This window comes from Tenrec ecaudatus, chromosome 8, assembly GCF_050624435.1.
Source record: "Tenrec ecaudatus isolate mTenEca1 chromosome 8, mTenEca1.hap1, whole genome shotgun sequence".
NCBI lineage: Eukaryota > Metazoa > Chordata > Mammalia > Afrosoricida > Tenrecidae > Tenrec > Tenrec ecaudatus.
In genome coordinates, this window is record NC_134537.1 from 126493914 (window position 1) to 126513175 (window position 19262).

A 19262-nucleotide genomic window follows, 5' to 3' on the forward strand; every position below is an offset into this window, starting at 1 on the left:
GCTGCCCCGGGAAGAGGAAGAGTGAAGCAGCCTGATGCATTTAAACTGTGGAGTTAGCAAAAAATATTGAAAGTACCCAGAGCTGCTAGAAGGAACTAAGAAAACTGTCTCAGAAGAAGGACAACCAGAATGCTCCTTGGCATGGAGGACAGGGAGACTCCATCTCACTTATTTGGGGCAAGTTGTCAGAGGGGACCAGACATTGGGGATGAATCTCATGCTTGATTAAAATAGAAGGTCAGAAAAAAAGCGGGAGTCTCTTGAAGAGATGGACTGAGACAGCGGCCGCAACAGAGGGCTGAAACCTAACAGTAACTGAGAAGAAGATGGAGATGGAGATGGGGATGGAAGATGGAGATGATATAGGATTGGGCAGTGGTTTCTTCCTGTTGTCCACACGGGTGCCGAGACAGAAGCATCCAACAATAACAAACATCAAACCCATAATGGATACAACGTTGTAAGATGTAAAATGCCTTGGAAGTGAAAAAGTTTTGAAGAATTCACATCGAGACTGAGTTTAGACAACTAGATGTCCGCTCACAAGCCTGCGGAGGTTAGACTTGTTTATTTGACTCTTCACACCCTCTCTTCACCTTTTCCTTATTAGATTGCCATTTCCCTTGATAGAGATGCTCAAATGGCTTCCGATTTGAACACATCCCTGTCTCGGTATTCCCTAACACTAGCTTAGCTCTTTAAAAAGAATAATCGACACTGTTGGCATCTGTGATAGTGAGGTTCTATGTCAACTTGGGGTGGGGGTGGAAGCAGGCAGGATTCTCTCATGATATGATCTAACATCGTGCGGTCAGCTGATCAGCTCCATGATGGGATCAACTGTGAAGCAGCCAGCACATGTAAGAAGAATAGAGAACACCATCTCTTTCTTCCATACTGAGGGAAGAAATCCAAGCTGAACTGAAAGCACTAGTCCCAAACAGTGCTCCTTACTTGATAATGACAGTACTTCCTAGTTGGTCAATCTGCTTCTGAGGTTGATCACGAAGTCCATGGTCTATTCATTCAACAAAAACGCCATTTTCAGATTCAGGCACTGGTTGATTGAGCACCCAGATCTATCTGATGGTGGACTTAGCAGTGGAGCTACTCGCTTGCAGGGAAGTGGACGTTTTCTATTCCTTTTGAGGATTCATGTACACATGAGCCTCCTTGCGACGGACAGGAAAAGACAGCAACTACATTAGCATCTCCTTGAAGGCCCTTTGTGTGGTGCTTTGAGACTACTCGTCCTCCAGACTCAGGTTTTACACTTAGACACGTCCTTGTTCCAGGAACCACACGACGGGACTCCCAGAACACGCCTCTTATGCTTACTCCTGCTGCCACCCTGTCGATTTCTTGACTTTCTACCCATCCTTTAAGCCCCTTTAAATGCCGCCTCCTTTATGACCCATTCCCTTTCTCTCCTCATTCTCCGTTTGCAACCATCTGCTTTTTGCTGACACTGTCTCTGCACATTCTTTTCTAATAGCATTTACTATATTAAAGCAGAATTACGCGTTGAATTGACAGTTTGCCCAACTAGCAACATGGACAAGTAAGTTTTTGTGTGACTTAAAATACTATAGAAAGTAGATGTAATATTCTTCAGGCATTTTAATTGCCCCTTCTTCATTTCATATGTATTCAGATCCATATTAATATGCTCGCAACTAACTTTTTACTTTGAGTTTATGAACACTTTAGTACAGATAACTGTCTCACGTCAATTGATAAAGCTAGCAAAAATTCGATATTGTAAAACTATCACTCAGAAGACTCTGTTAAATAATATGAAAGATTTTCAGAAAGTGGTGTATTCTATATGAATGTGTGTATAATGATAATAATCCAAATTATTAAGACTTCAGGAGAATATTCTTTAAGCAGCACTGGAAATTTCAGCTAGTTGTTCTTCCAACACTTGAATACCTCTGGAATTGCAAATAAAGTAAAGGTTCTGTGGCTCTAAGATGTATTTTTTTCTATTTCAGTGATAATTACATCAATAAACCTGATTCAGCATTCACTACTGTTCAATTCATTAATTAAAACAATTTTACTGCTACCACTGTGATTTTTGAAGGATATAAAAAACACATTCAAAAATCAAAATAGCACACATCATCAGTTTTGATATGTGTATAGGAAGCTTTAATTTCAAAGTTACAATTAAAAGAGCAACTAGAATTTAAACAGAAATAGTATATAGTCTATAGACTTCAAATAAAAATACTTAGAACACAACTTGAGTTTAGTGGAAAAGTCAATGTCCCTGTGTAGTAAAAAATTGCCCAGTTTTCAAAAAATTCTCTTGGAATAGAATATATGTATATATATGCATACATAAGTATGCATGTATGTATTTTTAATAGGAACACTGGTGAGAGACTTCATTGCTTTCTCATGTCTGGTTCCATAGTACTATTTTAGTGACTTGTACATAGCAATAGTGTAAGTTTATCTCATCCTTAAATGAAACATGGAAGCTTTCGCTTAAAGAATTACATGTCCCTAAGCTACAAAGACGTACATCACAATGCCATGCAATTTATTTTTACGTGTTAGGGCCTGCTGGACTCTACTCGTGGTTTGTCAAGTAGCACTTCATTTCTGAGCTTGATCTAGTAAGCACACCTATGTGGCTTTTGCCACCATAGCGCATCTGAAACATAACATGTCCTGGACCACTGTAGCGCATGCCATTAGAAGACCCAGAAGGGAACTGACGGTCAAGTACATGCAATTGTTGGCAGGTGCTGTTAGACTCCACGGAGGCGACCTTGTGGACGACCGAAAGAAACCCTGGTCCACACAGCACCATCATTGCTGTGCTTGAGCCCCCGGTTGGAGCCACCCGAAAGGCACTGACAATTCCATCTGAATTCTTGGAGTCAGTTTCCAAAGGAGATTGAAACGTTTGGGGGATCACCCTGAAGGAGCGTAATGGGGCTAGATAGGCAAACCAAAAAAATACACACCTCTCCGGAAAATGTTCATATGATTCCCCTCAGGAAGGCACCCACAGGGAAATGACATCCGTGCTGCCGCAGGACGTATTGGAAGCCTGTGACACACGGGGGGGGGGGGGAGGGGACTCCTGTGCTGCTAGCAGTTTGACCCAATCTCTCTAGCATTTCACTGGTAATAATACCACAACTCCGCCCATGTGCTGTCTCTCACCTACATGCAGGTGCCCAGAAAGGAAAGACATTGCACTGCCCAGTCCTCCAGAGAACACGTTCTGCCTGCCATGGTCATGATATGGATGGCGAAGGAGCGGAAGTTCTCTATGGAGATTGATGTCCCCAGTATCTTTACAATGGTTTATGGGATTGGTTTAGGGGCTATACCTTTTTAAAAATGTTTAAGCAAAGAGCTCAACTTTTGGACTTTACCTAGTCATGGAGAAAGCTGACTTCTAAAATACTATTTTGAAGGGCAAGAAAATTAGTTCCCTGAAGGGTGTTTAAATCTATGCAGAGCAAGTCTCTAGTACACTTAAAAAACAGTTTACTTTCATGTTAAAACCTCTTTGTTAGCCAAAAAGGCCCTTAACACCTTAGTATCATGCACAATTTAGGGCAGCATGAATGGGGTCCTATAACAGGTATCTTGCGAAGACCTCAGCTATGAAATACAGTCTTTGGAGAATAATCCATTTCATCGTGTGAACTGACGAGCATCAGTTAAATTGCCTTTTAATTGACTGGCTGTCTCAGTAGCATGCCTTTAAGGGAAACACCACTTTTTGAAATTTCCTCTGGCTGTGAGGGGCAGGAGCACCCGAGAGCCTTTGAAGTCGGCTGCCATCAGACTAATTATCAGCACCATTCAATGCACATTCATTTAATTACAGTAAATGAAAAATGATGTAGGGTTTTGGACGAAAATAAAAGAGTCAATAACTGGTGACAGAAATTCCAGACTATGCAAATCATCAGCGCCTTTTCTTCAAGAACCCATTAGTTCTGTCTCTCCTGCCAAGCCCACTAACACTGGGCTAATGAAGACCAAGGGAGGGTAAGGAAGAGGAGGGTGGGGGTGGGGGGGGGAGGGAAAAGACCTTTATCAAACACGAATAGTTACCATGTGTAAGTTCCCACTCTCAGTGATTGATGTTTAACCAGTAGATCTCCAGGCCTTTCTTCAGCCTCCACTTTTTCTAAGGTCGTTAACTTTTGACACCACCCTGGGATCCCAGAGGAAGAAAAGGAAGGGGCCGTGATAGTGGCCCCAAAGATACAGGCACGTGATATTCATGATGATAACATCATCTTCCTAACCCCTTAGGAATGGGCTATAATGTTAACCTGTTTACAGACGATGACACGTAGATATCGTAACAAACATGTCTGTGGCCCTCAGCATACGCCAGGCGCTGCCCCCAGCGCCGCACACATTTGCATGTACTTAGTGCACACCGTGGCCTTCTCTAGGTGGAATACTACTAACTGTTCACTTCATTTTCCCCTCAGGGAGAAGAGAAGCAGTTCGTGGCCAAGTGGTCTGCCTCCAGACAATAAGCTCCCCACCGCTGCCCTCAGTGGAAAGCTCTCAAGCGTCCCAGGTGCCCATGGAGGTGTAAGAGGAGGGCCAACAGGTCTGGCTGGTGCCCCAAGACCATCATTCTTTGAGGGGGTGCATGGGAGCAGAGAAGGAGCTCCATGCGGCCCTCAGGTAGGAAAGCTCCGTGTCTCTGGAACAGGCAGCGCAGCCGACCAAGTGGCGGACTGAGACGGAGACGTCTGGACCCTTGCAGGGTGCATGGTTCCGAAGGAAAGGATCCTAGAGATGACTGAGATGGTTTGAACCGCGGCCCAGTGCGATGGTGAACGCAAGCGCCTTGCAGGATACCACGTGCCGGATGACAAAGGACAAGCAATGTTCCAATTCTTCTGCGAAACGATCCATATGAAAACATGCTAGAGCGTTTAAACCTTAATGTTTTGAGTGTGTGTGGGGGGCGGTCCTTTATTCCAGACATTTCACTAGGCATTTGGAATGGAGATCAGGTTACTTGCAAAGCCAGGGGTCTTTTAAATGATACACCAGAGACAGGAACAATGCCTAAAATATGCAGAGGAGACAGGTAATTTTACCTGAGATTAGGGAGTCCTGTCCCATTTATTTTGTCACCTTTCAACAGTGGACTAGGACTGCTGTTACGGGGTGGTCACAAATCACCGTCCCTCCAGGATTTACCCAGTGCATGGCAGTTGGCTTAAAACCACCACCACCATCAATAACGTGTAAGGGGAGGACTCACTCTCATAAACCGCATGTGGAACAAGATTAACATTTTGAATTCCATGTGAATTCTCATATACTCTTCTGACAAATTCTTTTTTCTGAGAAAGCTTTTTAACTTCAAATACCCCTTGCCTCCCCACTCCACCACCACCCACGGCCCCCGTTGGTGAAGAGTAGTTTTGCAAAAGAAGAGCTTCTCTCACATTTGGGGGGATCTCTGCTAACATGGAGATGTGTGACATGGTCCGAGTGTTCTACTCTCCTGGGATTCTCCGGCCCTCAAAATGTCACCAGCCTCACAGCAGGTCTAGCGCCTTCTTAACTTGAACTGCTGGCCTGTTTATCAATCAATAAATGAAATCTAATCCCTCTTAGTGACTAAACTCTTCTTTGAAGTTATAACTAGAACAGGAGGCGCCATGCTTGCATAATTTTACAAATGTTGAAGAACATTTCTTTTTTTTTCCTCCTGGGGAAAACAGTTATGTCGAATGGGAGCAACAGTCCATGAAGACACCTGTGTTAAACTAAATGAAAACAACACACTGGTCAACCTCTATGTTTGTTTCATTTGGGAGAATTATTTTATCCATGTCTCTTTTGTTCTGACCTTTAATTACTAAAGCTCTAAAGATATATTTCAAGATCGTTCCAAAAAAAAGGAGAGAAGATATAATCAGACTATGCAAATAATTGGATGGAATGGCAAGGTCACTTGAAAATCAGTAGTTTTTAAAAAAACACAGCAAAGCAAAATATCTGAAGGAGGGTGGAATTGACGGATATTGTTTGTTCAATACTGTGAATGTTTGAAAAGAGGCGTCATAACAATAAAATAGCAAGAACAGCAAAATTATGTAGTAGTTTTGAGAATATTATGTATACAGATGTTAGAAGATCATCTCTGGTTGAAAATCTTAGTTTTTACCCTAATTCAGATGAAATTAAAACATAATCATTTTGTATCAACGAAACTTTCTCAATGCTCTTATTTAATTCCATAATTCAAAATTACAAGGCCTGCCAAGTATCTCAGAAAATTATGCTTCTCTAAATCTTAATAGAATGAATTACATTAAATGGAATCTTGCTCCTTCTGACTAATTATTGAAATTTCAGAACAAATTAATCTGAAATGTTCCTATGAACATACATACTAAATATATAAGATCACAGTAATCATTAAAAGGCCTTACCTCATTCCCCCACCCACCGACTTTTTTTTCCTTATTAAGATTACCTTATTGGAAATTCTCAGATCTTCAAAACATTCCACTTGTAAACAATCGGACATTCCCTCACAGAAGGGTCACAAGGAAGGAATGAGCCAGCCAAGGTGCAGTGTAGCACTGACAGAACACACATTCCTCCAGTTCTTTAATGCTTCCTCCCCTCTCCCCGTGCCCACTATCATGACCCCAGTTCTACCTTAAAAATCTGGCTAGACAGGAGCATGTACACGGGGACAGGTAAGAGCTCTCAACACGCTGAATCCAGGACAGATAACCCCCTCAGGGACAGTAATGGGAGTAGTGATACCATGAGGGTATGGGAAAAGTTTGGGGAGAAGAGGGAGAAATGAGAAATTGATTATAACGACTGACATAAAACCACCACCACCCCTCCCAGGGGGACAAACAACAGAAACATGGGTGAAGGGAGACAGTGGATGGTGAAAACTATGAAACTGATAATAATGTATAATTTATCAGGGGTCCACAAGGGTGAGAGAGTGGGGGAGGGAGGGAAAAAAGAGGAGCTCATACCAAGGATTCAAATAAAAAGGAAATGGAAGAAGCACACCAGCCTGTCCCGAAAGATTGCTAAAGACAAAGCAGGTGCATAAGCAAATGTGGCGAAGAAAGCCGATGGTGCCCGGATATCAAAAGATATAGCATCTGGGATTTTAAAGGCTTGAAGGCAAACAAGAGGCCATCTAGCTGAGAAAAAACAAAGCCCACATGGAAGAAGCACACCAGCCTGTGAGATCACGAGGCATCAGAGGGATCAGGTATCAGGCATCAAAGACCAAAAAAATCATAGCATTGTGAATCGTGGGGAGAGTGGGGACTCAGGGCCCATCTGTGGGCAATTGGACATCCCCTTGCAGAAGGGTAGGGGGAGGAGATGAGCCAGTCAGGGTGTAATGTAGCAATGATGAACCATACAATTTTCTTCTAGGTCTTGAATGCTTCCTCCCCCCTACCGCCCACTATTATCCCAATTCTACCTTACAAATCCGGTTGGACTAGAGGATGTACACTGGTACAGATAGGAACTGGAAACATAGAGAATCCAGGACAGATGAACTCTTGAGGACCAGTGGTGAGAGTGGCGGTACTGAGAGAGTAGAGGGAAGGTGAGGGAAAAGGGGGGAACCAATTATAAGGATCTACATAAAACCTCCTCCCTGGGGGATGGACAGAGGAGAAGTGGGTGAAGGGAGATGTCGGACGGTGTAAGATATGAGAAAATAATAATAATTTATAAATTATCAAGGATTCATGGGGGAGGGGGAGTGGGGAAGGAGGGGAAAAATGAGGAGCTGATACCAAGGGCTCAAGTAGGAAGCAAATGTTTTGAGAATGATGAGGGAAACACATATACAAATGTGCTTGACACAATGGATGTATGTGCAGATTGTGGTAAGAGTTGTACAAGTCCCCAATAAAATGATTTAATTATTAAAAAATAAAGCAATATAAAAACAAAGTAATAATAATTTAAAAAATGATGATGGGAACATATGTGCACGTGTGCTTGATACAATTGATATATGAATTGTCGTAAGAGCTATAAGAGCCCCCAATAAAGTGATTTATTAATTAAAAAAGAAAAGAAATCAACTGCAATTAAATTGTAAGCAAAGAGTAAACACAAATTTAAGTCATCACCTTGCTCAGCTCCACAAACACTGCTTTTGACACTGGGAATTCCTAAGTTGGCTGATCTGTTTATTCATAAGAAACGTTATGAAACGCCCTCAATTTCAAGGTAAGGCCCTTGACAGTTCTTCCTTATTCTGTTCTGATATGACTTGGGATAATAAAAGAATGCAACGTTTCTTCTCATTACACCTCTATGAGAAAAATCTTCCCCTTCCTGAAGGGTCACAAGGAAGAGACAGTCAGGGTGCAGTATAACACTGATGAAACTCGGTGTTTCCTCTAGTTCTCTAATGCTTCCTCTCCCCCACTATCCTTATCCCAATTCTACACGACTAATCTGGCTGGAGCAGAGGCTGCACACTGGTGCAGATAGGAGCTGGAAACAGGGAATCCAGAACAGATGATCCCTTCAGGACCAGTGGTGAGAGTGGCGATACTGGGAGGATGGAGGGAGGGTAGGATGGCAAGGGGGAACCAATCATAAGGATCTACATATAACTTCCTCCCTAGGGGACAGACAATGTTGCAGTGGGTGAGGGGAGACATCAGACAGTATAAGATATGACAAAATAGTAATAACTTATAAATGAGGGAGGGCAAAAGAATGAGGAGCTGATACCAAGGTCTCAAGTAGAAAGAAAATGTTTTGAGAACGATGATGGCAACACATGTACAAATGTGCTTGACACAATGGATGGAGGTATGGATTGTGATAAGAGTTGTATGAGCCCCCAATAAAATGAAAACAAACAAATAAATAATAAACTAAAATAAAGGATAAACACACACACACACACACACACACACACACACACACACACACACACAAGAAAACTTGGAGAGGGGCTGTGGTGTGGGAAACTGACCTCTTCCTCCCTCAGCTCCCGTCATGTGGATGCGGGCACTTGCTGCTCAGTCCACTCTGATACCAGTGACCCTCTCAGACAGAGCAGCATCGCCTCGGAGGGTTTCTGAGACCGTAACCTTGACCAGAGCAGATAGCCAGCCCTTTCTCCTCCAAAGCCATTGGGGGATGTGAACCACCGACCTTTTGGTTAGCAGTTGAGTGCTGGCCAAAACGCAACCTGAGGGCTCCTGCTCTTTCCATACAAAATTCTATGGTACTATTTCTTAAATTGTGGGCCCACATCCAGCAGCATGAGAAACACCTGGTTTCTGGGCCTTCACTCCCCAAACTGAATCCATTGCGACTTATTCCAAGTTCCAGAAAATCTACAGTATAGAGTAAAACTGCCTAATGGAGCTTCCTAGGCTGTAGTTTTTATGGGTGCAGAACAGCAAGTCTTTTCTCTCTCAGGATCTTTGAACACTGACCATTCGGTTAACGGTCTAGTATTTAACCAGTGGGCTACCAAAGTTCCTGAATATTGAAAAACAAATACACAAACGCATTGCCCTCGAGTGGATGCCAACTCAGAGCAACCCTATGGGGCGGAGAAGAAATGCCCTAGCTGATTTTCAAGACAGGAACTCTTGATGAGGAGTAGAAAGAAAGTCCTGCCGTTCTCCGGAGGAATAGATGGTCGATTCAAACTGCCCCCGTTGTGGTTAGCAACCCAATGTGGTTAGCAACCCAACTACGCCACCAGGGCACACTCAGCCAACAGTGACACAGTTTGTACTTTATGCTTCCTGAAAAGGAAAAAAAAAAAACATCAAATGGCATATGCTTTGGGAAGTGGCAGCTATATAATTCATAAAATAATAAAATCACTCTATATTTTACCAGCACAGATAAACTTGTTATTCGTGAGAAAGAGATAGCTATAAAAGTTTTGGATTCACGCAGCAAGCTGATCCAATGTGACAAGCATATTTTATAGATACAGATGTGGATGATCTGTGATGTAGATATTCATACTGAATGCATTAGCTTGCTGCATTCAACACATTGCCTTTCCATAACCATTATACATTGTACAAGGAGTCTCAGGAAAATCAAATGCTAAGTGCCACATTTGAATATAAGCCCCGTACCTGTAATTGCCATAAATGTAACGTGAAGATGTGGAAGGGCAGGAAGTAATATTCACACCATCTTCGATCTATGAGTGAGTGAGTTCTGCATTTACTATGCAAACTGATATCAACACAGATTTACTGAGGTAAATCGATTAGCCGGGGGAGCAGTTGGCGGGCTGATCCAACACCCCTTTAGTCGGAGAGAACTCTCTTTGCTTCCAGTTTGGGGTTGAACGAAAGCCAGACTCCACCAAGAAGGGACACTTCCAAAATAAATATAGTGAGAGCATATTGGAGTTTTACTCTGGTTTAAATGCACTCAAGTATGCCTCAGATAAGAAATTGTTCTCCCTGGTTTAGACTAGACGTTTGTTTTTTTTTCCACGAGCAGACAGGAAACAGCAAGTGAGTGGAGCGCAACATGAGGTACTTCATTCATACTGTGCCTGGCCAACATCAGCAGCTGCCATGACCTGCTCTCCTATCACAAAGCAATGCTGACAAAGTTGCCCAATAAACAAGAAACCTGCAGTACCATTAGCCCAACAACCAGCGTCTTTTACCAGTCTCCTATCTTACTTTCAAAGCATGGCGTGCATTTCACATTCTCTATATTCATCGACATAAAATCCATATAAAATGACTACTTCTTGTCTTACCCTGCATTGAGAGTCATAAAAAAGGTGCCAATGATTAATAACAGTGTTGCCCTTGTTTTCTCCTTCTCTTAAACACACGTAAACCCTCCTCCTTAAGCGCTCCCCCAATCCACACTCGGGATGTGTCGTTCATGACACAGCGCTCCAGGCTGGGTGCACATCAGGGGCTACACCCCTCTCTTTCCCACGATTTCAATTGCTCTCATCGACCAGTAAACTTAAAACATGATCAAACTTGCTCTTCCCTTATGTGAGCCCTGTTAATAAACTCTTTTGCCTGCTCACTTTAAGATTCTGCAACATCTTTGAGATATCGCCAAGAAGAATCTTTGGCCGCAAGCTGGTCCTGATGAGAACTTTGCCACCACCTGCTGTGCGAATCCAGAGAGGTGGGCTCGTGACATAGTCCAATATATTTCTATTGTTTTCCTTCTCTACCTGATGAAACTGGTTTTGTTGTTGTTGTTGTTGGTGGTGGTGGTAGTTTTTTTTTTCAAAGTCATAGAAAACACAGCCTAGATACTTGCACACTCGAACCACCTGATGCTGAGTATTGATTGTTTTCCCAGAAACAAAAGGAAACAAAACACCTTAGTCAAGGACATTTCTTGATTTCTACTGCATTAAACCAGAAGAACAAGAGAAAGGAAGGGCAGGAGAGAGGGAGCAGAGGAGGGGGCAGGCAGGAAGGAAACAAGGGGAAAACACCAACTCATCGTCAGCTACAACAAAGCAGCACTCAACGCCAACAGGAGAAAGCCAAGGAAATGACACTTACCAGTCTCACTGTCCGACTTGTTGTCGTGCTCTGTGTCTGTCAGGGTGAGGGCAGAGTTGGACCGGCTTGACAGGCAGGAACTGCGGCCTGATTTGACCCCCCTGCCCCAAAGTCTCATGGCATGCTCTGGGGACATCACTGCTTCGTTTTCAGTATCAGCATCTGACCCTGCACTGATAGAGTAACCTCTGTGGGGAAGCCCCATTTCCGCACAAAATGCCAGTCCTCTTCGAGTTGCTGGTTCGCAAACTCCTAACTGCCTTAGGGTAAAATTCTGTCCTAATTAGGGGGAAAAAGAGATAACAACTAGTGAGTATGTTTCGTTTCAGGTTTTGGTTTTTAAGAAAATCTCTCTAAAAATACACTCGAGCATTCATATTTTTTATTAACAGCACCAGGTGTTGACATTAGCTGTGCATGTTTTATGGTCAGGTAGACACAGGTATTGGGGGAGGGGACTTAAATGTGCCCCAACTTAAGCCCATAAGCACCTCTACAGATGAGCGAGTAAATGGCATTGACTAAGAGCAATCCTACATGGCACCTGAGGGAAGAATCAGTCATCAGGGACTTAATGTTACTTAGCCTACTTGTGGTCTGAATTACTTCCCGTGTCCCAACTGTAAACCCAAATCCCATGACAGTCCAGTAGATTCCAATTTTTACTGGCCCTGCAAGGCAGAGTAGAACTGTCCTGTCTACTTGGTCGCCAAGGCTGTCCATCTTCATGGAAGCAGACTGACACCACATCTTTCTCCCGCAGAGTGAATGAGGAGGGGTTTCTTACTGCCGACATTCTGTGAGCAGTTCAACTCATTAACGCCTGTGCCAGCAGGCTCCTAGCCCGCTGCAGTCCTCATCAACGGGTCTTCCCCTCCAGATGGGGACACAGGTGTACCTTAAGGTGTGCACTAAATGGGAACAGGTATGGTCAGTCTCCTCATTTAACTTGGCCACCAATCTAAACATATGTCATACCTTTAAATGCATTTTATGTAGGTATATATGTGTGGATGTACATGTAAATATCTATGCATTCATGTGGGTATGTACAGATTATATTTTGGTATAAAACATCTTGAGAAACTGTTGCATGTTCTGGACTCTTTGACTTTCTAGACATCTTGCTTTTAGAAACACCGGGAAACATCTGTATTGATCAGAGTAAACCAATTTTTGCAAATAAAGTGCACTCTAAAAATAAAGTGGAAGTATTATGTATTTAAAAATTAATGATAAAATCAAGTTCCCTGAAAAATAAATGGCTGTGAACCCTGCAGGCCTTTGCTAATAAATCGAGCCTAATAAAACTCATGACACTGCAATAACTTAAAGCAAAAGTGTTTAAATTAGGTGACACTTTAAAATGACTGCTGTCATTATTGACTTTTCCAATCTGTATTTATTCTTGAAATTTCATGTGTGTTTTATAATACTCGTGAGGAGAAGAGAGCGCCAACAGTATGCTTTAGGGAAGCACACGCGTGGCTGTGGAGCCCTGGGGGTGGCGTGCTTACACACTGGACCGCGATCTGCAGGGTGGGCGGTTCAAAACCAGGACAAAGACTGGGCTTTCTGCCCCTATAGAAAGGAGTGCCTCAGAAAGTCAGCCTGGGCTCGATGGCAGTGAGTTATGTGTGGCTTTATCTCATGTCAACACTGTCATCTGAGAGTGAGGTGTCAACCAGAATCAAAATATAAGTAGACAAAGTATATGAAATGCAAGTGTAAACACAGATGGATTTAAAGGCCACCCCAGAACCATCAAGCTTTTTAAGAATGCTACACTTTTATATCACTCACAGATTCCATTCTTCTAGATCTACCTCTTCAATTATGGAAAAATTCAAGTTGTTGATCTGAGAAATAGCATACCTTTTATCTAATACAGAGGATTTTATAAATTGCTTGCCATAAAACAGAATGTCGAAGCTTCCAGGAAATAAATCAAACATTTATGCACCTTATCGCAAATATTTGGTTGTCAAGATATTAGCACCCTCTGGGCCTCAACACTTTCTAACGAGCGTGGTTAATGGCTTGATTGCCGTGGTCATATCAGAAGCTGGAATCAGCTTTATCTCGGTCAGACTTCCAAATGGAATCTGACAATGACATTCATAAATAATGAAAACCAGTGACTACAATTAGCTACAAATCAAACTGTACTTTATCAGAGAGATGTGAATAAGTATTTGAACTAAAAAGTACTCCTATGTCATAAGGAAAAAACCCAAAATAAAGGAAAAGGCATTGTCAACATTGAGAAGGGGGCCGGCTGGATGAGGTCCGAAACAGTCCTTTCCATCTTTAACAAATGAGAGAGTAGAACTCAGCAAAGCAAATCCAAGCAAGGCCAAAGTCACTGTGAACAGTTCCTGCCACAGCTATGGACGATCTTGCCCATTGTTATTGATATGCAATGTTTAAGATGGGAGGAGGGCAAAGACAAGCAGTTAAATTGTATCCTCAGACATGGCGAGTTTTCCTAGACAAAAAATGTTCCCTGGGATGCAAAATAAATGATAAGGTCTTCTGCATCTTTCCTCTATTTCTTCAGGTGTCTGTGTGTGAGAATAATCGCAATAATAAAAGATAGAGAAAGCTAAAAAACAAGAGGAATTTCTTTTCTAGTCTCTGAAATGTAAGTTGAAACATTTTCTACGTTATCGACAACATTTTTACACTTACTACCATTCTGATGCAAAAATCTGGGATGAGAAGGAAAGCAGAGAGCTCGGTCTTTGCTACTTGCTATCCAGGTGTGCATCAGAGTTCGGGTTATCATGAAGAAGCCAACACGTAAGGCTGATGAATCGATATGAGTGCCCTGAGCCTTACACAATGTCCGAAAGTCAACAGCTCACAGAGATGGAAAATGCACGAGGACCGTTTCCAAAATGCAGCTAGAAAACATGAACAGGCGGAATGCCGATGAGAGTCCCTCGGCGGTTTAAACAGATTGCTCTGGTGTGTACTAGGAGAGACTATGCCTGACGTTGAAGTTGAAGCTTCATGTCCACCTGGCAGAAAGTGTTGGGGATGAACTTGTGGAAAGTAGAGCGCAGTTCTACTCTGAAGCACAGGGTTTGGGATGAGTTGGAATCCGCTCAAGGGCAAGTGGCTCTGGAAAAGACACTAAACTTGGCCTTAGAGAGCATGTTACAACTCTATTCAATTCATATTGCCCCTGTAAGTTTTCCTTCCTTCCAGCTGTCACTGTCATGACTCTTCTAGAGATAGCCTATAAAAATGGCTCATCATCTCAGGGCTGACCGAAAAGCCCAAACCAAACCTAATGGCACTGATTTGGACCCGTCCCTCCCTCCCCCACTGCCATCAAGTCGATGCAAGCGCATAGAGACCCTACAGGCCCTAGCTAGAACCGCCCCTGTCTGTTTCCAAGACTGTAAATCTTTACAGGAGCAGAAAGCCCCATCTTTCTTCTGCATTCGGACTCAGAAGAACCCTATATGTCTCTATGGGGTGTCTGCAGCTGTCCATCTTTCCCTATCCATCTTTCCAGAGTAGCTGATCCCATCATTCTCCTACGGAGCCACTGGTGGGGTTGAACCACTCACCTTGTGGTTATCTGTCCAAACACTTAAGGGCTAAATGAGAGATGAGCTAAATGAAAAATGGCTTTTAGTTATTAATTGCATCTTAGAAAATGCAATCAAAAGTCACAGAGAAATATATAATATGGAGGTGAGAACAGGATTAAGTTCATATAAATTTAAGATAGCCACCAGTGGGGGCGGATGCTAACTTTTACCTAAGATATGGCCTTCATTCAAAAGGATCTCTGTCTCAGGCCTCTTTGTATGAGCAAGGATTCGGGCCGATAGAATCCCTTGCTCACATGTAAGCACCCTCCTGATAGGTCTAGCCATTAAATTAGAAAAAATGAATAAAGGTGAAGCTACCTCTTATTCCCATTTCCCATGGTTTCTTCAGATTGGAAAAGCCACGGGTTCTTTGCGATGGCTCCACTATCACTGTAACTGTCATTCCTTGTCCTCGAAATCCTTGAGGCTCATCCTGCTTTGCTGAGACTGCCGGATCTACCTCCTGCATGCTGGACTTTGGGGACCTCAGTAGCAGGGCCAACAACAGTGGCTCCCAGTACAAGTTGAAACAATACCAAACAATGAATTGTAGCAAGAATACGTATTCCTCAGGGTGGATTCATTGTGATTAGGTGAAGTCAGCTTGGATTAGATTAGGCTTTTTGCTTGTTTGTTTCATAACACTCATGAATTTGAAAAATCCATTTCCAAAAAAGAAGCTAAGCATAATAAGTCAGATTGAATCATTCTTTTGAAGGTTCATATTTTAAATAATGATTGAGCGTAGCTGGCAAAGTGGAAAGGATGATTAAAGTGAAGACGAATACTTCACATCACGTGACACGTAGCACTACTTCTCCAACAGAGACGCCGACTGGAAAGGTGGGCTATCCACTTAGCCTTCTTTCCCTGTCGCCTCTGTGCCTCATCAGAACCAGGCTGTGGTGCAGAGTGCTGCCCACCCGAAGACTGGGTCTCTATCTACTCTGTGTTGTGTGAGTAGCAAAGAAGGCGACTCTACCTGAGGGACCAGTCTCACTGGCACACACCGTGATGGTGCTGCCGCACCTTGGGAAAGAAGAGGTCCTCTCTCCGAGCCCCCACGCCCTCTCTCTAAGGTGCGGGTTTCTAGCTCTCCCATTCGCTTTCCCCTTTGATTACTTGTTAGTGCTTCTCTTTCTCTTTTTAAACAGCTCTAATGATAAAATTCACATACCATACAAATCATATATTTAAAGAGCACAATTCAGTGGGCTGTTTTTAAAAATATTCATTGTTGCGCAACCACCATCACTGCCAATTTTAGGCCCCTGAAAAGAAACCTGTACCAGTGAGCATCCCCACCTCTTCTCTGCCCAACCTGTAAGCCCTGGCCAATAACTCAGCTAGGTGCCCTCTCTATAGATTTGCTATGCTACACATTTCATAGAAAGGGGGTCAGACTGTACCTGGCCTTTTGTGACCAACTTCCATTACTTAACATTATGTTTCCAAGGTTTCTATATATTGTAGCATGTATGAACATCTCATTCTTTAGCCTGATGAGTAATATTCCATTATATGGATAATATACCTCTACTTGTTTCCCCTCATTTGTCTTTACTGTCTGACTTAGGTATAATGGGGCTGTGGATATTTGTGTGGAAGCTTTGCACAGGCGTGTTTCTGTTTCTCTTGAGTCAATCCCTGGGAGAAGAATTGCTAAACCGCATGAGAATTCTATGCTTAACTTTTTCAGGGACCCACACTGGTTTTCAAGTGGCTGCGCTGTGACATTCCCCCAGCCGTGAGTGAGGCCCGGAGGCGCTCCACATCCTCACCATACTGTCTCTGGTTCTACCATAAAGTAGGGCCTGGACGTTTGCAATGAGGTATTGGAATGTAGGTCTTTAATGGTAAAATTTTGGGGAAAATCAAGAAACAGTGTTCTTTTATAAGAACTTTATTACTTTATAGTATCATCTATCCTTGTCTTATTTCTCAGTTTATTTTAATCCCTTTCTATTTTTCTATGCATTTTTATATCTTTATAAGTATTTTTCTATAGTTTATAAAGATATAAAAAAATAAAAATACACTATAATTCAGTCAATCTATCTTTAGAACCATGTCCTTTTGAAATTATCTCAAAATCTTATTTTAAGCAAAACGTACCAAAAAGTGTTCATTTGGCATGTTGCAAGACTTAAACAGAATGTTTACCATGAAGAAATTTGCTAAATATATTCCACAGCCATGCTATGGATTATTATGTGGCTAGTATAAAGAGTGAGTTAAGACCTATAATTTCGGACTTGGAGGAAAGCAAATTAAAACTATTTTAAACAGAAAAAATACTGTTGCTGATTACTGTGTCTCTAGCATGACTCGACTTTGGAAGGAAAAAGGAAGTAACCCAAGAGATTACATAGTGTTCATTTAGAAGTTGTATACAAAGACCAGTAATTTCTTTTGATAAGCTTAAAAGTTTAATTCATGAAAACACATCTCAATCATTTAAAAATAGAAATCTTAAAACCTATCATCTTTCTTTCTAAACAAATATATTATCTGGGTTTGCCTTTTTAATAGTTTCTATTCAATAAGTTCTACTCTGATTTATTCTCTCCTTCTGAGAACTTGGAGTTTAAAAAGGGTTTCTTCATATTTTTGTAAGTAATGAGGTTGTGTAGGAAATGTGGAAGCATTGCTGTTTCTCCTGTGTCAATTGCTCCCATTTACTTCATTATATGTGAATTTTTTTTCCCGGCCCCGCCCCGCCCTATGTGAATTATTTTAAAGGAGAATGGCCATCCCATATTTTTTTTCTACAAAACAATCCCCCAAACTGATGTGGGTAATGGAGAAGAGACCTGATATAAATAAGTTTAATACACAGAAATAAAATAATTGAAACTGTCTTTAATTCATTTCTTTGATTATTGCATGAATGGAGGCCAAGTGACAGTCCTCCATTGGTTGAGTGTCTTATAAACTCACTGCCATTGATCGCTGGTGCCTCTCAGTCAGCCTATAGGATAAGGCACAACTGCTCCTGTCGGGTATGAGACTATCACTCTTTACAAGAGTAGAAAGCCCCATCTTTCTCCCATGAAGTGGTGCATGCTTTCAAACCGCTTGACCCTGTAGTCAGTAGCCCAGGCTGTAACCACGACCCTACCAGGGCTCCTTGGATGAGTGAGCATACCAGACAGCCCCAGCTCACTGGCGCAGAGTCACTGCAGACTCACAGGGCAGAGCTGAACTGCCTCAGTGAGCTTCGAAGACTTCAATTCGTTAGGGGGGTGGAAAGCCCTGCCTTTTCCTGCAGAGCAGCTGGTGGTTTTTAACCGCTGACCTTGCAGTTAGCAGCCCAAATTATAACCACTAGGCCACTGGGTTGAGCAAATCACACAGTATATCAGTGGTTAGCAGTCACGGATGAACACTGACTGCCGAGACCATGAATCCACTTCTTGTTGGGTGCTGTGCTATCCATGTGACCTCCCTCTTACCTAGTCCTGTCTTCCATCCTGGGTCTGCAAAATTACTAAATCTCACATGTAAGAGAAATGTACAGGAGGGGGGCTTCAAAAGCTCCTGGAAAAAAGTCCATTATCCTTTGATGCCATTTTCCTGATGAACTGTTTTGAATCTCCCTCGTATAATTTTTATCCATTGAGTCTTAATGAAAAATTTTTTGGGACATTCCCAATCTTTTAACCTTTTTACATTAAATTTTACACTGTTTGAATAGAATATCTATCCTGAGCATGTAATAGGAATTTCAATGAAGAGATACACCTTTGCATATAAGTCCCTATAAAACTACAATTCAAAAAATTCTCTTAGAGTCTCACTAACAATCAATCGACATTAAGTTGACTATACTCAACTCAGTAACAAAATCCCTTAAGCTCTTCCCCGCTTTTACTGTATTCACAAATCACAAATGACTTCAACTAATTGCTTAAATTATGTACTGATGCTATTAGCATTATTAACCCCGCTCCAGGTCCATCAGGTTGATTCTGACTCACAGGGTGGCTGAAGGGTTTGAACTTCCAGCCTCGTGGTTAGTAGACATCGCTCTTACCCAACAATCCTACCAGAACTCCTTCTAAACCACATGCATACCAAACTGCCCAAA

At 42.3% G+C, this 19262-nt stretch overlaps 1 protein-coding gene across 6 annotated transcripts in view; it reads right to left on the reverse strand.

Moving 5' to 3' along the window:
* TENM3 (teneurin transmembrane protein 3) overlaps positions 1-19262 on the reverse strand; it is a 710639-nt gene that overhangs the window by 489154 nt on the left and 202223 nt on the right. For 4 of the 6 annotated variants that reach the window (XM_075556851.1, XM_075556853.1, XM_075556852.1 and 1 more), the window contains exon 3: positions 11565-11843. The exons of the other annotated variants lie outside the window; for them this stretch is intronic. In XM_075556851.1, coding sequence (XP_075412966.1) covers positions 11565-11843 — 279 coding nt within the window. The remainder of the gene's footprint in view (positions 1-11564; positions 11844-19262) is intronic. 6 annotated transcript variants of the gene reach the window in all.